This window comes from Acinonyx jubatus, chromosome B4 (genome assembly GCF_027475565.1).
Source record: "Acinonyx jubatus isolate Ajub_Pintada_27869175 chromosome B4, VMU_Ajub_asm_v1.0, whole genome shotgun sequence".
Classification (NCBI taxonomy): Eukaryota; Metazoa; Chordata; class Mammalia; order Carnivora; family Felidae; genus Acinonyx; species Acinonyx jubatus.
Window position 1 is genome coordinate 135,208,435 of NC_069387.1, and position 17,404 is coordinate 135,225,838.

The 17,404-nt window shown below is 38.5% G+C and overlaps 1 protein-coding gene across 4 annotated transcripts in view; it reads right to left on the minus strand.

Annotated features, from left to right (window-relative positions):
• Positions 1–17,404, minus strand: part of SMC1B (structural maintenance of chromosomes 1B) — a 75,722-nt gene that overhangs the window by 11,624 nt on the left and 46,694 nt on the right. For all 4 annotated transcript variants that reach the window (XM_027070468.2, XM_027070465.2, XM_027070462.2 and 1 more), the window contains 6 exons: positions 14,937–15,074; positions 14,546–14,662; positions 13,028–13,134; positions 2,543–2,684; positions 1,560–1,705; positions 108–261 (listed from right to left, as the gene is read on the minus strand). In XM_027070468.2, the coding sequence (XP_026926269.1) occupies positions 108–261; positions 1,560–1,705; positions 2,543–2,684; positions 13,028–13,134; positions 14,546–14,662; positions 14,937–15,074 (804 nt within the window). The remainder of the gene's footprint in view (positions 1–107; positions 262–1,559; positions 1,706–2,542; positions 2,685–13,027; positions 13,135–14,545; positions 14,663–14,936; positions 15,075–17,404) is intronic.

The following is a 17,404-nucleotide window of genomic DNA, read 5'->3' on the forward strand; positions in this document are numbered from 1 at the left end:
TGGGGCCAGGGGAACCGTCTGCAGCGCTGGGACTTGGCTAAGCAGCCACCGGGCGTTACACAAGTTCCCCACAGCTGGGTGCATTTTGAAGTCACGTGGTAGAATACCTCCACTTCAACGATGTCGTCCAGCGATCCCAACAAAAGAATTATTTCAAGGTCTTGAACTTTGCAGTCAAGCAGCATATTGTGCTTCTCTAGCCGTTTCTGTTCCAAAGAAGTCTGAATGATGGCAACTTCTTTTTGCCATTTTCCCACTTCCCTGTAAATACACAGATATGAGAAGTGATTATATCTTACCCATTCGAGCTGTACCAGAGAAGAGAAACGAATGTGTTACAAATAAAACTGCATGGAAAAGATTTTTTCCTAGGAGTGCTGTAAGTTCTAGAGTTATCGCACTGATGCTGTTATGTAAACTTTAACGCTCTTGAGAAAGGCCATGAATGTAATTAATTTATCCAATGGAGCATTTTCAAATAATAAACATAATTACTTTCATCGGGCTAGTTTGGCTTTAAAATCTATATAATTTTTCAAGCTGCATTTCTCCCTCAATATAAGCTCTACACTTTAGGAGCCTCAAACCAAGAGAAACAATCTTTTAACAAGAGAAATGTCTTACCAGGTAAGTCATGACATACCTATTTCCTACAGCCCCTATTAATGTAATGCCTTCTGTCTTAAATGAGGGTTTGGGGGTTTTACCAAGTAAAACAACGTGGTATTTTTAAGAGGTCCCAGAAACAGGACCAAAAAATAAAATAAATGAAGAATTACGTGGTTTTCAAGAATATGATGATAAACAGAGATGTGGTTCTGTTTAAATACAACCATGAAAACAATTCAAGACTAGATGAACTTTAACTCCACTCAGAAACCTTAGGCAAAGAACTTTCTGCTCTATCTCGAAATGCTGAAGGGCTTTGAACAGTGAGGAAAACTACGCAGTGCCAAGAGTGGAGCAAAAACAGAGCGCACGTTTCGTCTGACCACTTACGGTTGAAAAGCAGAGGTCGCTGGGGTGCGACAAGCCACCTGACTCCAAGTGTCCTTGTCACCATCACCACAAACACACATGCTCATCACGTGCCAGGTTCTAAGTGTCCTATGAACAACCCCTCACTGAATCCCGACAACCGTCCGGGGAGGCAGGCACTATGAGATCCCCACGTCAGTACTTCCTTCTGAGGAAAGGCAGGCACAGCGTGTAAGCAGCAGAACCGGGGTACCAACCACACGGGCTGGCTCCAGATCCCCCCCCTGGCCCGCCGTGCGTCCTCACCCAGACGGACTGTAGGAAGACCCTGTACACCAGTGTCAGAGGGACTCAGGGTAAGGGACTCTCTGTTCAGGGCCACGTCTGCATCTGCCAAAAAGAACTATGCGTTCTCAACAACCGACCGCCTCTTTTGGCTTTCCCCTAAATGAGAATGTCTGAAAGGTGTGATGTGGGACACATATTCAAGTAACAAACTGCCTCTAACAGATTTTAAATTGGTAGTAAATGTCTTTAAAACTCTGGTTGTGGTCCTTTAAGCTGACAAACTTCTTCATTACCTATCAATAGCCAGAACTTTCTTCCGTTCTTCTTCAAGCTGAGCTTGGACCTTCTCCGTGTTGGCATTCTGAGTGACAAATACGTCCTTAAGTTGCTGCCGCTTCGCCATGAGTTCATCCACAATTTGCAGACAAGTTTCTTCAGCCTGAATGAAGATGATTTGCATTGTAGACTTAATTATCTTTTACGTTAATAAGGTCAACAGATCATCTCATCGTCAATAAAGCAAAGCAGTGATTCTGTGTGCTGCTTGAACTTCTATTCCCGAATGTGACCTACTCTTGTTCTACACTTCTTGGGGAGACTGGTAATTACTACCTGCCTTTGTCCTTCACTTTGGATTCATTCCTCAGCTTGCTACCCTCTGACTCTGTTCCATTGGACGTTGTCCAATGAAAATGTTTTTGCAAAAATGACCTCTTAATTGGCAATTAAGCAGGCATCTCCCAGACTTTACCTTTTTGACAACTGTCCTCACTTCCGCCTTCCCGAGCTCCCCCCTCGCTTCACTGTTCCTCAGCATCTACTGCTCTGTCTGGGCGGCGGGGCAGGCTTGGGGGGTTGGGGGGGGGGGCGGTGAGGTCTCAACCATGCACATATGGCTTCAATCTACTCCCAATAACCAGCCTGGGCTTCTCCTGTTCTCCACGTGCCCTTCACCTGCTAGAGTTTGCTATCTAGATCTCACACAGGCAACTCAAGCTCTGTGGGTCCAGACTTTCCTCTCTTTAACTTGCCCCTCTATCCACGAATTGCCCAAATTAGAACTCAGGAGTCCTCAGCGGCACCTACCCCCCCCCACGCCTCTCCCACTTCAACACCTAATAATTTGTGAACCTGCTGATTTTACTTCCAGTATTTCTCACACCTGCCCCCTCCCCTTCCCGTCACTATGAGAACACTTCAGGAGTCCAACAGTGTTTACGCAATGAAAGAAATCATTTCAATGGCAACGCACTTCGGCCGCCTATAATTAGGTTACCTTCTTTAGGTTATCGATGTCTTCTCTGCCTTTTTCGATGGTTTCTTCTAACGTACGGATCTTATTCAGCTTCTTCTTCAGCTGATTGCGACTATATTCAAGTTGGATATTAAGCCGAGTTTTCTGTTTCTCAAATTCTAATCTAGTATAACAGAGTCAAGTGTTACAAGTGGCCAAGAGCCTTTAGTTCTTTATTTTTAATTGTTATCGTGGAAAATTTTTAAACAACTACAAAAGCAGAAGGAATACTATAATGAATCCTGTTTCATCTGGAACTCTACTGGGCACTGCTCCCCAGCACTGGGTTATTTGAAGCACATTTCAGACATCATATCATTTCATTGGTCAACATTTTAGTATGTGTCTCTGAAAGTGAAGTGACCATTAGAACAAAACCACAAACGACTATAGATAGAACTGATGACAATTCCTTAATATTAAATTGTGATCACTGCCAGATTTCCTGAGTCTCGTTAAAAAAAACAACTGGTTTGTTTGAATCAGAATTCATACATTGCATATGATACACGTTTCTTCAAACTTTTATTATCTCCCTCCCTCCCTTCCTCTTCAAGTGACAATTTATGTGCTTATTCTTGTTTATTTAGTCAGTCTTTGCAAATGGCTAGTCGTCCACAAACTCCAAACTTGGGAACTAAAGAACATGTTCCTTCCTGAAGCACTTCCTACTTTGCCAGCTTCACAGACTCCTCGTAAAGAATTCCAAGACCAACTGTAGCTCATTCTTCCCATCCTGTCTCCCTCACATACCCTAACAGCAACATTCAATCCAGAAACATTTTACAGCACTGTTATCAGAGATTGTGCTAGATCCTGCTGATACACAGACCACAACAAGAACAGGAATGATAAAAACCGAGTGCTATTCCATGAGAGGTTACTGCATGCCAGCCGCTGTTACAAACACCTTTCTGTGATTTAACTCACTTCAGTCCTATGACTCTCTGAGGTGGGTGGTAGTACTATCCCTGTTTACGATGAGGACGAGCAGACCAAGGCAGAGCCAAGTTTCCTGCCCCAGGCTACCCGGTCAGGACATGGTGGAACCAGGCGTGACACCCTCGGAGGCTCTGCTCTTAGCCGCTGACAATAGCGCCTGTGGTGGTGGTTAAGAACAAACCCCCGAAGGACTTATTTCTGCTGCAGACTCGTATGCAGACCACATATGAGTGAGACACTTCTTCACTGGCTCTGGTCACCACACTACTCCAGCTTTCCTCTCCCCTCACTGGCTGCTCCTTTAATAGTTTCTGGTGATCTCACCCAGGCACGTGGCTTTAAGTGCCATCTGCATACAGACCCAGACTTTATACCTCTCCCTGCACCTCTCTCATGAACTCCTAGCCTGGACATTCAACTGCCTACTCCACATTTTCAGTCGGATGTCAGAGGCATCCCAGGTACATAATAGATAAGCTACTGGAGGTAACGAGAGATTTTAGCAAACTTATCGTATGTTACATCGATCTAAACGTCGATAGCATGTTTAGTAGAAACCAGTAGAAACCAACTAGAAATACAGCATAAAAAGAAATACTATTCATAAGAGAAAAAAAAAACCTCTAAAATATCTAGGAAGTAAATTATGGTAACACAAGATCTCAATGGAAAAGAAAACTTTAAAATTCTAATAAAGAATATAGATGATTAGAATAAATGAAGAGTCATACTATGTTCTTAGATGGGAGGACTTGATATTTTGAAGATGTTCTCCCCAAATATATAATCAGAACCAGAATCTCAATCAGAATTCCAGTTGGATTTTTATGAGAAATTCAATAAACAGTAATAGACATAATTCTTTAGAAAGATAATCTACTGAAGTTCAAGCAGACTTCAGAAAAAAAGAATATGACAGGGATAAAGAGGGGGGCATTTTACAAGGATAAAGGGATTAATTCAGCAAAAAGACCTAATGATCCCAAATATGTATAGACCTAATCACAAGGCTTTAAAATACATAAAGTTGGGGCGCCTGGATGGCTCAGTCGGTTAAGCGTCCGACTTTGGCTCAGGTCATGATCTCGCGGTTTGTGAGTTCGAGCCCTGCATTGAGCTTTGTGCTGACAGCTCAGAGCCTGGAGCCTGCTTTGGATTCTGTGTCTCGCTCGCTCTCTGCCCCTCCCCTGCTCACGCTCTGTCTCTGTCTCAAAAATAAATAAGAAATTAAAAAAATTTAAATTAAAATAAACTCACACCACCAGAAGAAGAAATGGACAGATCCAAAAGTACACTTGGAAATTTCAACACCCCTCTCAGTGTTTGCTGAACAACCAGGCAGAGGACCAGTAAGTTACAGAGAGGATTCGAGTGACTAGATTTAACTGCCACCGAAAGAATACTCCACCCACCCCCCAGCAGGTGTCTATTAAACAACACACTTCTGAACCCCAGAAGGGTCTTTGAAAGAAATCACATGGGACGTTCGAAAATATTTTGAATGGGATGAGACTGAAAACACAACATACCAGAAGTAGTGGGATGCAGTATAAGCAATAGTTGCAAGGAAAGATACAGTTCAAAATACTTATATTAGAAAATAATGCTTATGTACCAAAATAAGTAGAAGGAAGAAAATAATAAAGGTGAGAACAGAAATCAACAACATAGACAAACCACAGAGAAAACCAACGAAGCCAAGAGCTGCTCTTAGAAAGGATCAATAAAACTAATACACCTCTAGCTAGGAATCAAGAAGAAAAGAAAGACAATAAATCACCAATATCAGAAATAAAAGAGATGATATCAGTACAGATCCTACAGGCATTAAAAAGGATAAAAAGTGATTATTATTAATAACTTTATGTTAATAAATTTGACAACCTGGGTGAAACACATAAATTCCTTGAAAGAAATAAACTACTAGAACCCATTCAAGGAAAAAAATACCCCGACCAGCCCTATATCTATTAGGAAAACTGAATTTGTAACTAAAAACTTTCCCACGAAGAAAGGTAGGTGGCCTCAGTGGCTTCACTGGCAAATTTCACCAAACTTTTAGGAGAGAAGTCATCTAATTCTACAAAAACGCTTCCAGAAAAAACAAGAGGAGAGAACAATTCTTGATTCATTTTATGGGTTTGGCATTAGGCATTACCCTGATACAAAAACATGACAAAGATATTCCAAGAAAAAAAAATATGTATACCAATACACTCATGAATGTAGATGCAAAAATCCTTAACAAAATTTTAGCAAATCAGATCCAAAAATATTTGAAAAGGATACAATACAGTACGACTGAATTGGGTTTATCCTAGGTATATCAAGTTGGTTTAACATTCTAAAATCAATCAGTATAATTTACTACATTAATAAACAACAAAAAACCCCAACCATGTAATCATCTCAAAAGACGACAGAAAAAGTATCCATTCATGATGAAACATTTAAGCAAACTACAAATAGAAAGGAACTATCTCAATCTGCTAAAGGGCACCTTAAAATTAAAACCATATCTAACTGTGAAAGACTGAATGCTCTGCCCCTAAGACTGGGAATAAGGCAGGATGTCCGCTCTCACCACTTTTACTTACTCGACATCGTACTGGAGGTTCTAGCTAGTGCAGTAAGACAAGAGAAAGAAATAAAAGGCACACTCATTGGAAAAGAAGAAATAAAATTATTTTTACTGAAATATGATCGTTTATATAAATAATCCCAAGGAATCTATAAAAAGAGCTCCTAGAACTAATAAGTTTAGCAAAGTTGTAGTATACAAGGTCAATTTATAAAAACCAATCTTATTTCAATATAGTACCAACAGTCTATTTGAAATTGATAATTAAAAACAGTTCTATTTATAATAGCATAAAAATATAAGGTACTTAAAATTGAACAAAATATGAATAAAATTTGTACACTGAACACTAAAGAACATTAATGAGAGAAGTTAAGGAAAATCTATGTAAGTGAAGATGGTTACTATTCATGCATTAGCATTAAAACATGTCAATTCTTCCCAAATTGATTTATAGATTTATACAGTCCCAATCAAAATCCCAGCAGACTTTTACGAGCAACTGAAAAGCTGATCCTAAAATGTACATGGAAATGCAAAGGACACAGAATAGGCAGGGGCTTGACCTGTTTTGTCCACTGTCGTAGTGTCAGTGCCTAGAAGAGTGCCTAACTCATGGGAGGCTTACATTAAATAGGTGTTGAATAAATAAATGGACTATGAATTATAGAGAATAAAATTAAAGGAATGGGCCAAAATATTGATAGTTTTTTATTTCCAGACAATGGGATAATGACTGATATTTTTAAAAAGTATTTTCTATGTTCTCTAGGAGGTACATATTACTTTTGTATTTAAAAACTGTATTTGATTATATGAAAAACCCACAACTAACATTATACTCAATGGGAATAAACTGAGAGCTTTTCCCCTAAGGTCAGGAACAAGACAAGATGTCCATTCTCACCACTTTTATTCAACATAATATTGGAAGTCCTAGCTACAGCAACCAGACAAGAAAAAGGCATGAAAGACATCCAGGCACCTGGTTAAGTGTCCAACTCTTGATATTGGTTCAAGTCATGATCAGCTCATGGTTCGTGGGATCAAGCCCTGCATCAGGCTCTGCGCTGACAGCACAGGGCCTGCCTGGGATTCTCTCTCCCTCCCTCTCTGTGCCCCTCCCCCACTTCTCACATGCATGTGCATGCTCTCTATCAAAATAAATAAACATTTAAAAAATTAAAAAAAAAAAAGTGGGGCACCTGGGTGGATCAATCAGTTGAGCATCTGACTTGGGCTCAGGTCATGATCTTACAGTTCGTGGGTTGGAGTCCCTCATCAGGCTCCATTGCTGACAGCTCAGAGCCTGGAGCCTGCTTTGGATTCTGTGTCTCCCTCTCTGTCCCTCCCCTGCTTGTGCACTCTTTCTCTCTCAAAAATAAATAAACATTTAAAAACATTTTTAGGGTGGCGCAGTCGGTTAAGCGTCCGACTTCAACCAGGTCACGATCTCGCGGTCCGTGAGTTCGAGCCCCACGTCGGGCTCTGGGCTGATGGCTCAGAGCCTGGAGCCTGTTTCCGATTCTGTGTCTCCCTCTCTCTCTGCCCCTCGCCCGTTCATGCTCTGTCTCTCTGTCCCAAAAATAAATAAACGTTGAAAAAAAAATTAAAAAAAAAATAAAAACATTTTTAAAGAAATAAAACGCAACCAAATTGGTACTGATGAAATAATACTTTCATTATTTACAGATGACATGCTAGCATATATAGAAAACCCTGAAGACTCCACCAAACAACTACTAGAACTGATAAATAAATTCAGTAAGGTTGCAGGACACAAAACCAATATACAGAAATCCATTGCATTTCTATAGACTAATAATGAAGCATCAGAAAGAGAAATTATGAAAACAATCCCATTTACAATTGCATCAAAAATAACAAAATGCCTAGGAATAAACTAGGAATTAACCAAAGGGGTGAAAGACCTATGCTCTGAAAACTATAAAACACTGAAGACAATACAAAGAAATGGAAAGACATCCCATGTTCATGGACTGGAAGAACAAATATTGTTAAAACGTCTGTACTACCCTAAGCAATCTACATATTTAATGCAATTGCTACCAAAATACCAATAGCATTTTTCACAGAACTAGAACAAACAATCCTAAAATTTGTCTGGAACCACAAAAGACCCTGAATAGCCAAAGCAATCTTAAAAACATAAAACTGCAGATATCACAACTCCATATTTCAAATTATACTACAAAGGAGTAATCGAAACAGTATGGTACAAGCACAAAAATAGACACACAGATCAAAGGAATGGAATAGAAAACCCAGAAAAAACCCACGATATGGTCAATTAATCTTTGACAAAGGAGGCAAGGCTATACAAGGGGAAAAGGACAGTCTCTTCAACAGATGGCGCTGGGAGAATGGGACGGCTCCACGCAAAAGAATGAAACTGGGCCACTTGCTTTCACCATACACAAAAATAACCTCAAAATGGATTAAAGACCTAGATATGAGACCGGAAACCGTAAAAATCCTAGAATAGAGGACAGGCAATAATGTCTCTGACATTGGCCAGAACAACTTTTTTCTAGATATGTCTCCTGAGGCAAGAAAAATAAAAGCAAAAATAAACTATTGGGACTACATCAAAATAAAAAGCTTCTGCACAGCAAAGGAAACAACCAACAAAACTAAAAGGCAACCTACAGAATAAGATACTTGCAAATGACATATTTGACAAAGGGTAGTATCTAAAATATATAAAAAACTTATACCACTCACCCAAGAAACAAAACACCCAAAAATCAAATAATCCATTTAAAAATGAACAGAACACATGAACAGACATTTCCCCAAAGGAGACATATAGATGGCCAACAGACACTTGAAAAGATGCTCCACATCACTCATCATCAGGGAAATACAAATCACAGCAAGTTATCACCTCACACCTATCACAATGGCTAAAATTTAAAAAAAAAAAATGCAAGAAAAAACAGGTGCAGGTGAGGGTGTGTAGAAAAAGGAACCTTCATGCACTGTTAGTGGGAATGCAAACTGGTACAGCCACTGTGGAAAACACAATAGAGGTTCATTTTTAAAAAGTTAAAAATAGAACTACCCTACAGTCCAGTAATCACACTACTGGGTATTTACCCTAAGAATATGAAAACACTAATTCAAAAGAATATATGCATCCCTATGTTTACAGCAGATTTACAATAGCTAAACTTTGAAAGCAGCCCAAGTGTCCATCAACAGAGGAATGGATAGAGAAGATGCAGTATGTATATACAATGGAATATTAGTCATAAAAAAGAATGAAATCTTGCCATTTGCAATGACCTGAATGGAGTTACTTACAGAGTATTATGCTAAGCAAAATAAGTCAGTCAGAGAAAGACAAATACAAAACAAATGAACAAAGGAAAAGAAAAGAGGCAAAGCAAAAAACAGACTCTTAACTAGAGAACAAGTACATGGTTACCATAGGGGAGGTGGGTGGGAGATATGTGGAATAGGTAAAGAGGATTAAGGGTAAGTACCCTTATCTTGATGAGCATATGGTGTAACACATAGAGCTGCTGAATCACTATATTGTATACCTGGAACTACTATAACACTGCATGTCAACTACACAGGAAATAAAAAACTTTTACAAGTAAGTAAAAATAAAAATTATATTTGATTTTTTGTCTGTGTGAGATGATGGATGTTACCTAAACTTACTGCGATAACAATTTTACAATGCATGTAACTCCGACCATTATGCTATACACCTTAAACTTAACACAGTGATGCATGTCAATTTTATCTCAATAAAACTGAAAAAAAGAGAAGTACCTAATACAAAATAAACCAATCATCTAGATGAGTATAAGTCTAGACCTTAAATAATCTGCAATCATAAATGCTTTGTGTTTCCTGTTTCTGCATGACTTTGACTACTTTTAAACATAAAATGATTACACCCCTTGGGCAAAGGGACTGTCCTTTGACTTACGGTACAACCTTGTCATTGTCACTATTGTATCCTTAAATTTAGAATTTATAGTCCTATTACCAATCACATTTGAATAGATAATACATGGATGTGGTACAAAATTAAAAAGGTGCAAGAATACACAAAAAATATCTCTTTCCCACCTTGTCAGTCTTCTCAGAGGCAACCACTCTTTACGATTTCTAAACATATATGTGTACATATGTTCTCCCCCGGATTGTCGTTTGTCTTGATTTTCTTCATGGTACTGTTGCCATGCAAAACATCTTTATTTCTATACCTTTGCATTTTATCCTTTCCTTTATGGTTCCCGGTGTTTAAGTCATACTGAAAGACCTTCTCTAATCTAAGATTATTTTTGAAAATTCTCTTATGGCTTATCCTAGTATTTTTATGCCTTCATTTTATTTCCTAGAATGTTTGGCATTGATCTGAGTCTGAAGAATGAGACAGGGACCCAAGTACATTTTTCCAGGTTGGAAACACATGTATCCCAACATGATTTACTGGAAAAGTATATTTTTTCTCTACTTATATAAAATGCCAGCTTTATATTAACTTGAATTTCCTTTATAGATCTGGACTCTATTTGTGAGCAAGTACCTCAAGATTTTAATTAATCCAACTTTATACATGTTTTCAAATCTGGGAGTCCTAGTCCTTTCTCATTACCCTTTTCAGATTTTTTCTTAGCTAGTTCTGAATGTGAACTGTAGAATCAGCTTACCCAGTTTTTTTTTTTTTTTTTTTAAAACCTTGTCCATACATGTGTTGAGATGAAATTATGGCTTAAATTAGGGAGAACCAACTTCTTTATAATACTGAGTCTTCCTATGAAAGAACTAGTATGCCTTTTCTTTTTTTTCTTTCTTTCCTTTGTTTCCATTTATTTATTTTTGAGAGACAGAGACAGAGCACCAGTGGGGGAGGGGCAGAGATAGAAGGAGTCAGAATCCAAAGCAGGTTCCAGGCTCCTAGCTGTCAGCACAGAGCCCAATGCGGGGCTCGAACTCACAAACTGTGATATCATGACCTGAGCTGAAGTCGGACGCTTAACTGACTGAGCCACCCAGGTGCCCCTGCCTTTTCTTTTTATTCAACTTTATTATTTCTCTGTCTTGTTTAAATTTCTTTTTTTAAAAAAGCTTATTTAGTTTTCAGAGGGGTGAGGGGCAGGGAGAGAGAGAGTGGAGAGAGAGAGGGAGAGGGGGAGAGAAAATCCTAAGCAGGCTCCACACTGCCAGCACAGAGCCCAATGGCTCAAACCCACAAATTGGGAGATCATGACCTGAGCCGAAATCAAGATTCGGACACTGACTGAGCCACCCAGGTGCCCCTAAAAGTTTCCTTATATACTTTCACATTTAGTAGCTTTATTCCCAAGTACCAAGTATTTTACACCTTTTTCCTAACATAATTGAGATATTTTCTCCCTATACATTGTCTCCCTGGTAGTTTCTATATAGAAAGGCTACTAATTTTAAAATTAATTTTTATATTAATTTTTAATCTATAATTCTCATATTAATATTTGTATTCAGCCACATGACTGAATGCTTTTTTGTTTCTAACAGTTTTCTAGGAATTTCAATTTCTAATTTGTTTTCTAGGAATTTCTAGATATATATCATATAACCTGCCAATAGTGGAAGTTTTGTTTCCTCCTTTGCAAATGTTTATGCCTTATTTATATTTCTTGTCTAACTCTATTGACTATTATTTCTAGGAGCACATTAGGTAACGGTGATACTGAATATTCTTCTCATTTCTAATTTTACTAGGAATACTTCTAGTGTTTTCCAACGTTACTCATGAAAACATAATGCTGATTTAGGATAAGGTATATTTTCTCATATTACAGATACCTACTCACATTTTAAGAATTTCAAATCAAGAATGGATGCTGAATTCTGTCTAGTTCTCTTAATCATTTCTAGAGTTGATTGATTTTTTTCCCCTTTGATCATTAATATGGCAAATTATAGCAATAATCCCTGATACGGAACCATCCTTTTATTTCCAGAATGAAATCTACACTGATAATGGTGGAATATTTTGCTGTTGTTGTTGTACTGCCTATTTCCTTTTAAAACTTATTTGGTTATTTACAGGTAGGAATGATTTAGATGTATATGTACATACCTTTTTTGGATTTTTTGCATCAATATTACTCAATATTATATTATGTTCATTTAATAAAAAGATGTTCATTTAATAAAACTTCCTCTTCTATACCATGAAGAAGTTTAAATATTGAACATTCGTTTAAATGTTAAATGTTGAAGTTCCTTATGCCTTTAAAGTTTGCTGGGATGATTCATTTGTGAAACCATACATGCCTGGTGGATTTGGGGAAGGGTGTGGTGGGCAGAAAGCTTTTTTACTTTCCTTTCTTATGGTAACTGACTTCCTCAGGTTTTTCTATCCTGGTAATATGTTATTTCTTGAAAATTACAAATTTTATCCATATACATGGATATTTATAGAGAAATAAGTAAATTACTGCCTTATTATTCTTTTAATAACTACTATGTTTGTGTAAGTATATCCTCATTCTCTTATTTCATATATTTATGCTTTCTTTCTTTAAAAAGTTACTGAATAGGGGCGCCTGGGTGGCTCAGTCAGTTGAGCTACCAACTTAGGCTCAGGTCCTGATCTCGCGGTTCGTGGGTTCGAGCCCCGCATCGGGCTCTGTGCTGACAGCTCGGAGCCTGGAGCCTGCATCGGATTCTGTGTCTCCCGCTCTCTCTGCCCCTCCCCCACTCATGCTCTGTCTCTCTCTGTCAGAAATAAACATTAAAAATAAAGTTACTGAATAAAAGAATTCTATCTCTATAAGAATATGAATGTTTACTAGATATTTCTCGATGAACTGAAATAAAGATTCGTTCAGCCACAATTCCCTTAAATTAAGAAATAATAGTTACGTTTATATATGTGTAAGTTGCTTACTAACATCTTCTGATAAAAATACCTTTTTTGATCAATTTCTTGTTGCTGTTTAACATGTTTCTTCTCAAATTCACGAATATTTTCCACACCAATTTCTTCACAGAAGTGTTGGAAAATATCATCTTCAACCTTTTAAATTATTTCAAAACAACTGGTTTACTAATTAATTTTTAGAAAGTATATAGACAATGCTTAAATCTAAATTCTTCCCACCAAGAACTTCCTGTATTAGGCTAAATACGAATCTGAAAAGCATTATTGTACTCTGAGGAGCCAGTGATTTCTTTCTCTTTAACTCCACAAACGACATCCATCTATTTTCAAATTTCTTACTCTAAAAACTAAATAAGAAAGCTCATAATTGGCCTTATTAACGGTTTTGGCTTTATGAAGTGTTTAACAAAATCAGAAATATTTCCTTTACGTTAGCTACACCATAATATAACATTCTACATAAATAAATAAAATATTCTTTCTATGTAAGTAATGCTATAGAGTCTTGGGCAATAGAAGCCATGAAGACTGGAACACTGAATTAAGACTCAGAAAGATCTGGAAAAACTAGAATGAGCCAAATCCCAACAAAATAACATTTAACCTCAATATCTTTAAAGCCCTGCATTTATTTATATACAATTACAGGATAAGAGAAACTTGTTGTTTTAAACAGCAGGACATGTTAAAAACTTTCAGGTTTTAGTTGAATATAAATTAAGCATGAATGTGATATCATTCATGCAGTGGTAAGTCATAATTTACATAACTAGATAATCAAAACTATGGAGAGTTATATAGTTCTATGTGTTGAGTCCCATGGTACTCTGTAGAGGTCAGACGATATTTTGGCCTTAAACTTTGTTCTGGGTATGGATAAACAACAGAGAGCCCAGGGGATGGCTGCCAGAGCTGGTCTTAAATCCACGGTCAACATACATGATTAAAGCATTAGGGGTACTTAACCTGGAAAAAAGATAATTAAAGTAACATAAGTGTGGTTTCAAAACCTGTGACACGAGGCAGAACTAAAGCAATGAGTGGAAGTTACTCAGCGATGGTGTGACAGACAACTTCCTCAGGATTAGACAGGATCAACAGCGGCATGAATTAAGCCACAAAGTTCGTGTCATGTTACAAGCAGAGGCTAGATGACCAGATCTTTGTTGCCCCGGAGGCAAGCACTGTGCCTGGTATATACAATAAACGTTCAAGAAATAATTACTGAGGGAAGAAGTAACTTTAAAAACTAATCTGAATGAAAAGTTCTTTCTTTCTTGCCGTTAAGGGCAGTGGGAGAAGAAAAAGGCCCTCGTTTTTACAATGGGCAAGGAGAAGAAGAGAGCAGAAGGAGTAAGTGTGCACTGGTCATGACCTCTCGCGAGGTGCCGCACTGGTTCTCCAAAGCCACAGACTCATTTGGCAGACCAGTGGAACCAGGCACTTATCGAACTGCTGTAGTGTATGTGCGAGAAGCCCCAAATCCGCTATCTGGTTGAGAACTCTACTTGACATGCCAATCGGTCATAAATACACGATGCGTGACCTTGTCTATCTCCTCTTGAAATTCTTCGATTCGTTGTTGCCGTTCTTTCACACCTTCACTCAACATAGTACATTGAGACGCAATGTTCAGCAGCTCACTCTGTAGCTGAGATTGCTCCTAATTACGAAAGAGAAAATTTTCTTTTTAAAATAGCTGTTTTAGCTTTAGATGGTGAAGCAAAAAAAGGTGACAGGAATCTTTTGGAATAAAAAGGGAATCCACGAGATAAGGTAACTGCAGGCACACCTGTATATCCAGATTAACAACCATAAAAATATAATCTCAATCATGGGATAAAGTGCAGAAATTACATGGTGTTATAGACATAGAATTCCTGAAATTCTCTGTCCTGGTTCTAATCTCCACCAAGTTTTATGCAAGCCCATATTACCCGGTAAAAAGCAGCAAGTTGCTTCTTTTTAATCATCTCTAGTTCACTCTGGGAATATTTGAGTCGTGTATGAGTTCCTTGTACTAGAGTCTGTATTTGTTTCAAGTCAGCTTCCTTGCGAAGTATCTTCATGAGATCCTAACAAGGGAGAGAAACATGAGAACATTTTATAAGAGAACAGCACTTTCATTTACCAGTGATCTCATAATTCACTAATTTTTATAAATAACCACACCCACGCCCCACCTTCCCTTCTTTCCTTTTTAAAATTTATTTGAGAGAGAGGGAGAAAGAGAGAGAGAGAGCCGGCAGAGGGGAGCAGAGAGAGAGAGAGAGAGAGAGAGAGAGAGAGAGGGAGAGAGAGAGAATCCCAAGCAGGCTCCACACCAGCAGGGCTGAGCCCGATGCAGGGCTCAAACTCACGAACAGTGAGACTGTGACCTGAGCCAAAATCAAGAGTCAGACGCTTAACCGATGGAGCCCCCCAGGCACTCCCCATCTTCCCTTCTTCTGATAAGAGACTGGCAACTAAGTACACAAGCCATCCGGAGTGCCCACGATGCCCTACAACAAGCACCCTCAAAAACTAACACACTTCCGAACAGGAAACAGAAATGAAAAACGAGGAATGGGAAGCGTGTGTTCCATACAAGGCACGTAAGCGGCTGAAATGGAATCAGCCTTGCTTTTAGCGCATCCCCTTCCTCCTTCACCCACCCTATTACTCAGCCAGATTAACTTCCTAGTATATGTCCTTCTGTATTTTCCTCCTAGTCTTTACATGAATATATGCGTACACAGAGTCACTTGTTTTACAAGTTTAGAATCACGTTGCATATGTGTTTCTGCCTCCTGTTTTTCTCAGTTACTCACAAAAGGCAATTGATAAAGCTCTAGATCAATTCTTTCAATGGCTGTGTATGATTCCAGAGTCCACCTGTACCAAAATTATCCAACTGTTCTCTTAATGATGGGCTGGGTTTCTGCCACTGCCAGCAGCTGCAACAACATACTTGTATGTACACCATTAAGTGTTCACGTTTTCATTTCCATGCAATAGATCCTCAGGGTGCGATCAAGGGGTCAAATGTATTCACGTGTTTAACAGCAGCTACCGCTGCTTTGCCAAAGGCTAGAACTCTCCTTTCCATAAATAACGGAGGAGTACATGTCTCTTTACTTCTCCTCCAGCATTTATATATATTTCCAAGCCTTATGGATAGGTATGAAGTAATCTGAATTTGCTTTGTATTCCCTTGAGTGCTACATTCTATACTGAGCATTTTTTCATGTTTATTGGCCAATGGACAACTTCTTTCCACGAACTGTCTAATCTTATCCTTTCCCCAGATGTTCTATCATGTCTTTTGCATGTCAACTTGGAAAGAACTCTTTGATAAGCAGAGAACCTAGTCTTCATTTTAAACTTAAAAAACTGTATACGATGGGTTTTATCCTCATTTAACTTTTTTACATTCAGTCTTTTAATCTGGAATTTATTTTTGTGTTATAACATGGGGCATAGCATTACTTTCTCTAGATATGCCAATACCATTTACTAAATCATCTATCCTTTTCCCACCAAACTGAAACATCTCTTTGTTGTATACTAAGTTGTCAGTATACCGGGCAGTATTTCTGGAATTCCTCTTGTTTCATTAATCTGTCCATCCCTATGTCAATACTACATCAGCTTGACTGCAATGGCTTCTCATGGTATTCTGTACACCAGCAAGAGAAGTTCTACCTTCCCCACTTTTGTCACATATTTTCTTTTACTAATCTTAGGGAATTCTTCATTTGTAAAAATTAGAACGTCATTTTATCAAGTTAAAATGTCCTCAATAAGGGGCACCTGGGTGGTTCAGATAGTTAAGCGTCTGACTTCAGCTCACGTCATAATCTTGTGGTGTGTGGATTTGAGCCCCGCATTGGGCTCTGGGCTGACAGCTCAGAGCCTGGAGCCTGCTTCGAATTGTGTGTCTCCCTCTCTCTCTCTGCCCCTCTCCTGCTCACCTCTGCCCCCCCTCCCAAGGTAAGTAACATTTCAAAAAATTTAAAAAGAGATTCTATGTTTAAAAAAATCCTCCATAACATTAAAATTTCTTTTTCAATGTTTATTTTTGAGAGCGAGCAAGCAAGCATGAATGGGGGCGGGGCAGAGAGAAAGGGAGACACAGAATCTGAAGCAGGCTCCAGGCTCCTAGCTGTCAGCACAGAACCCGATGCGGGGCTCGAACTCACAAACCTGTGAGATCGTGACCTGAGCTGAAGTCGGATGCTTAACCAACTGAGCCACCCAGGCACCCCTCCCCAATAATATTTTAATTAAAATTGTATTTAGTTTTATATTAATTAGAAGATTTCTAACCCAAGAATATAGTATGCCTTTCCTCTTTGTGTTTTTCATTAAGATTTATTTTCTAGAAAATTTTTTTAATCTTTATTTATTTGAGAGACAGAGACAG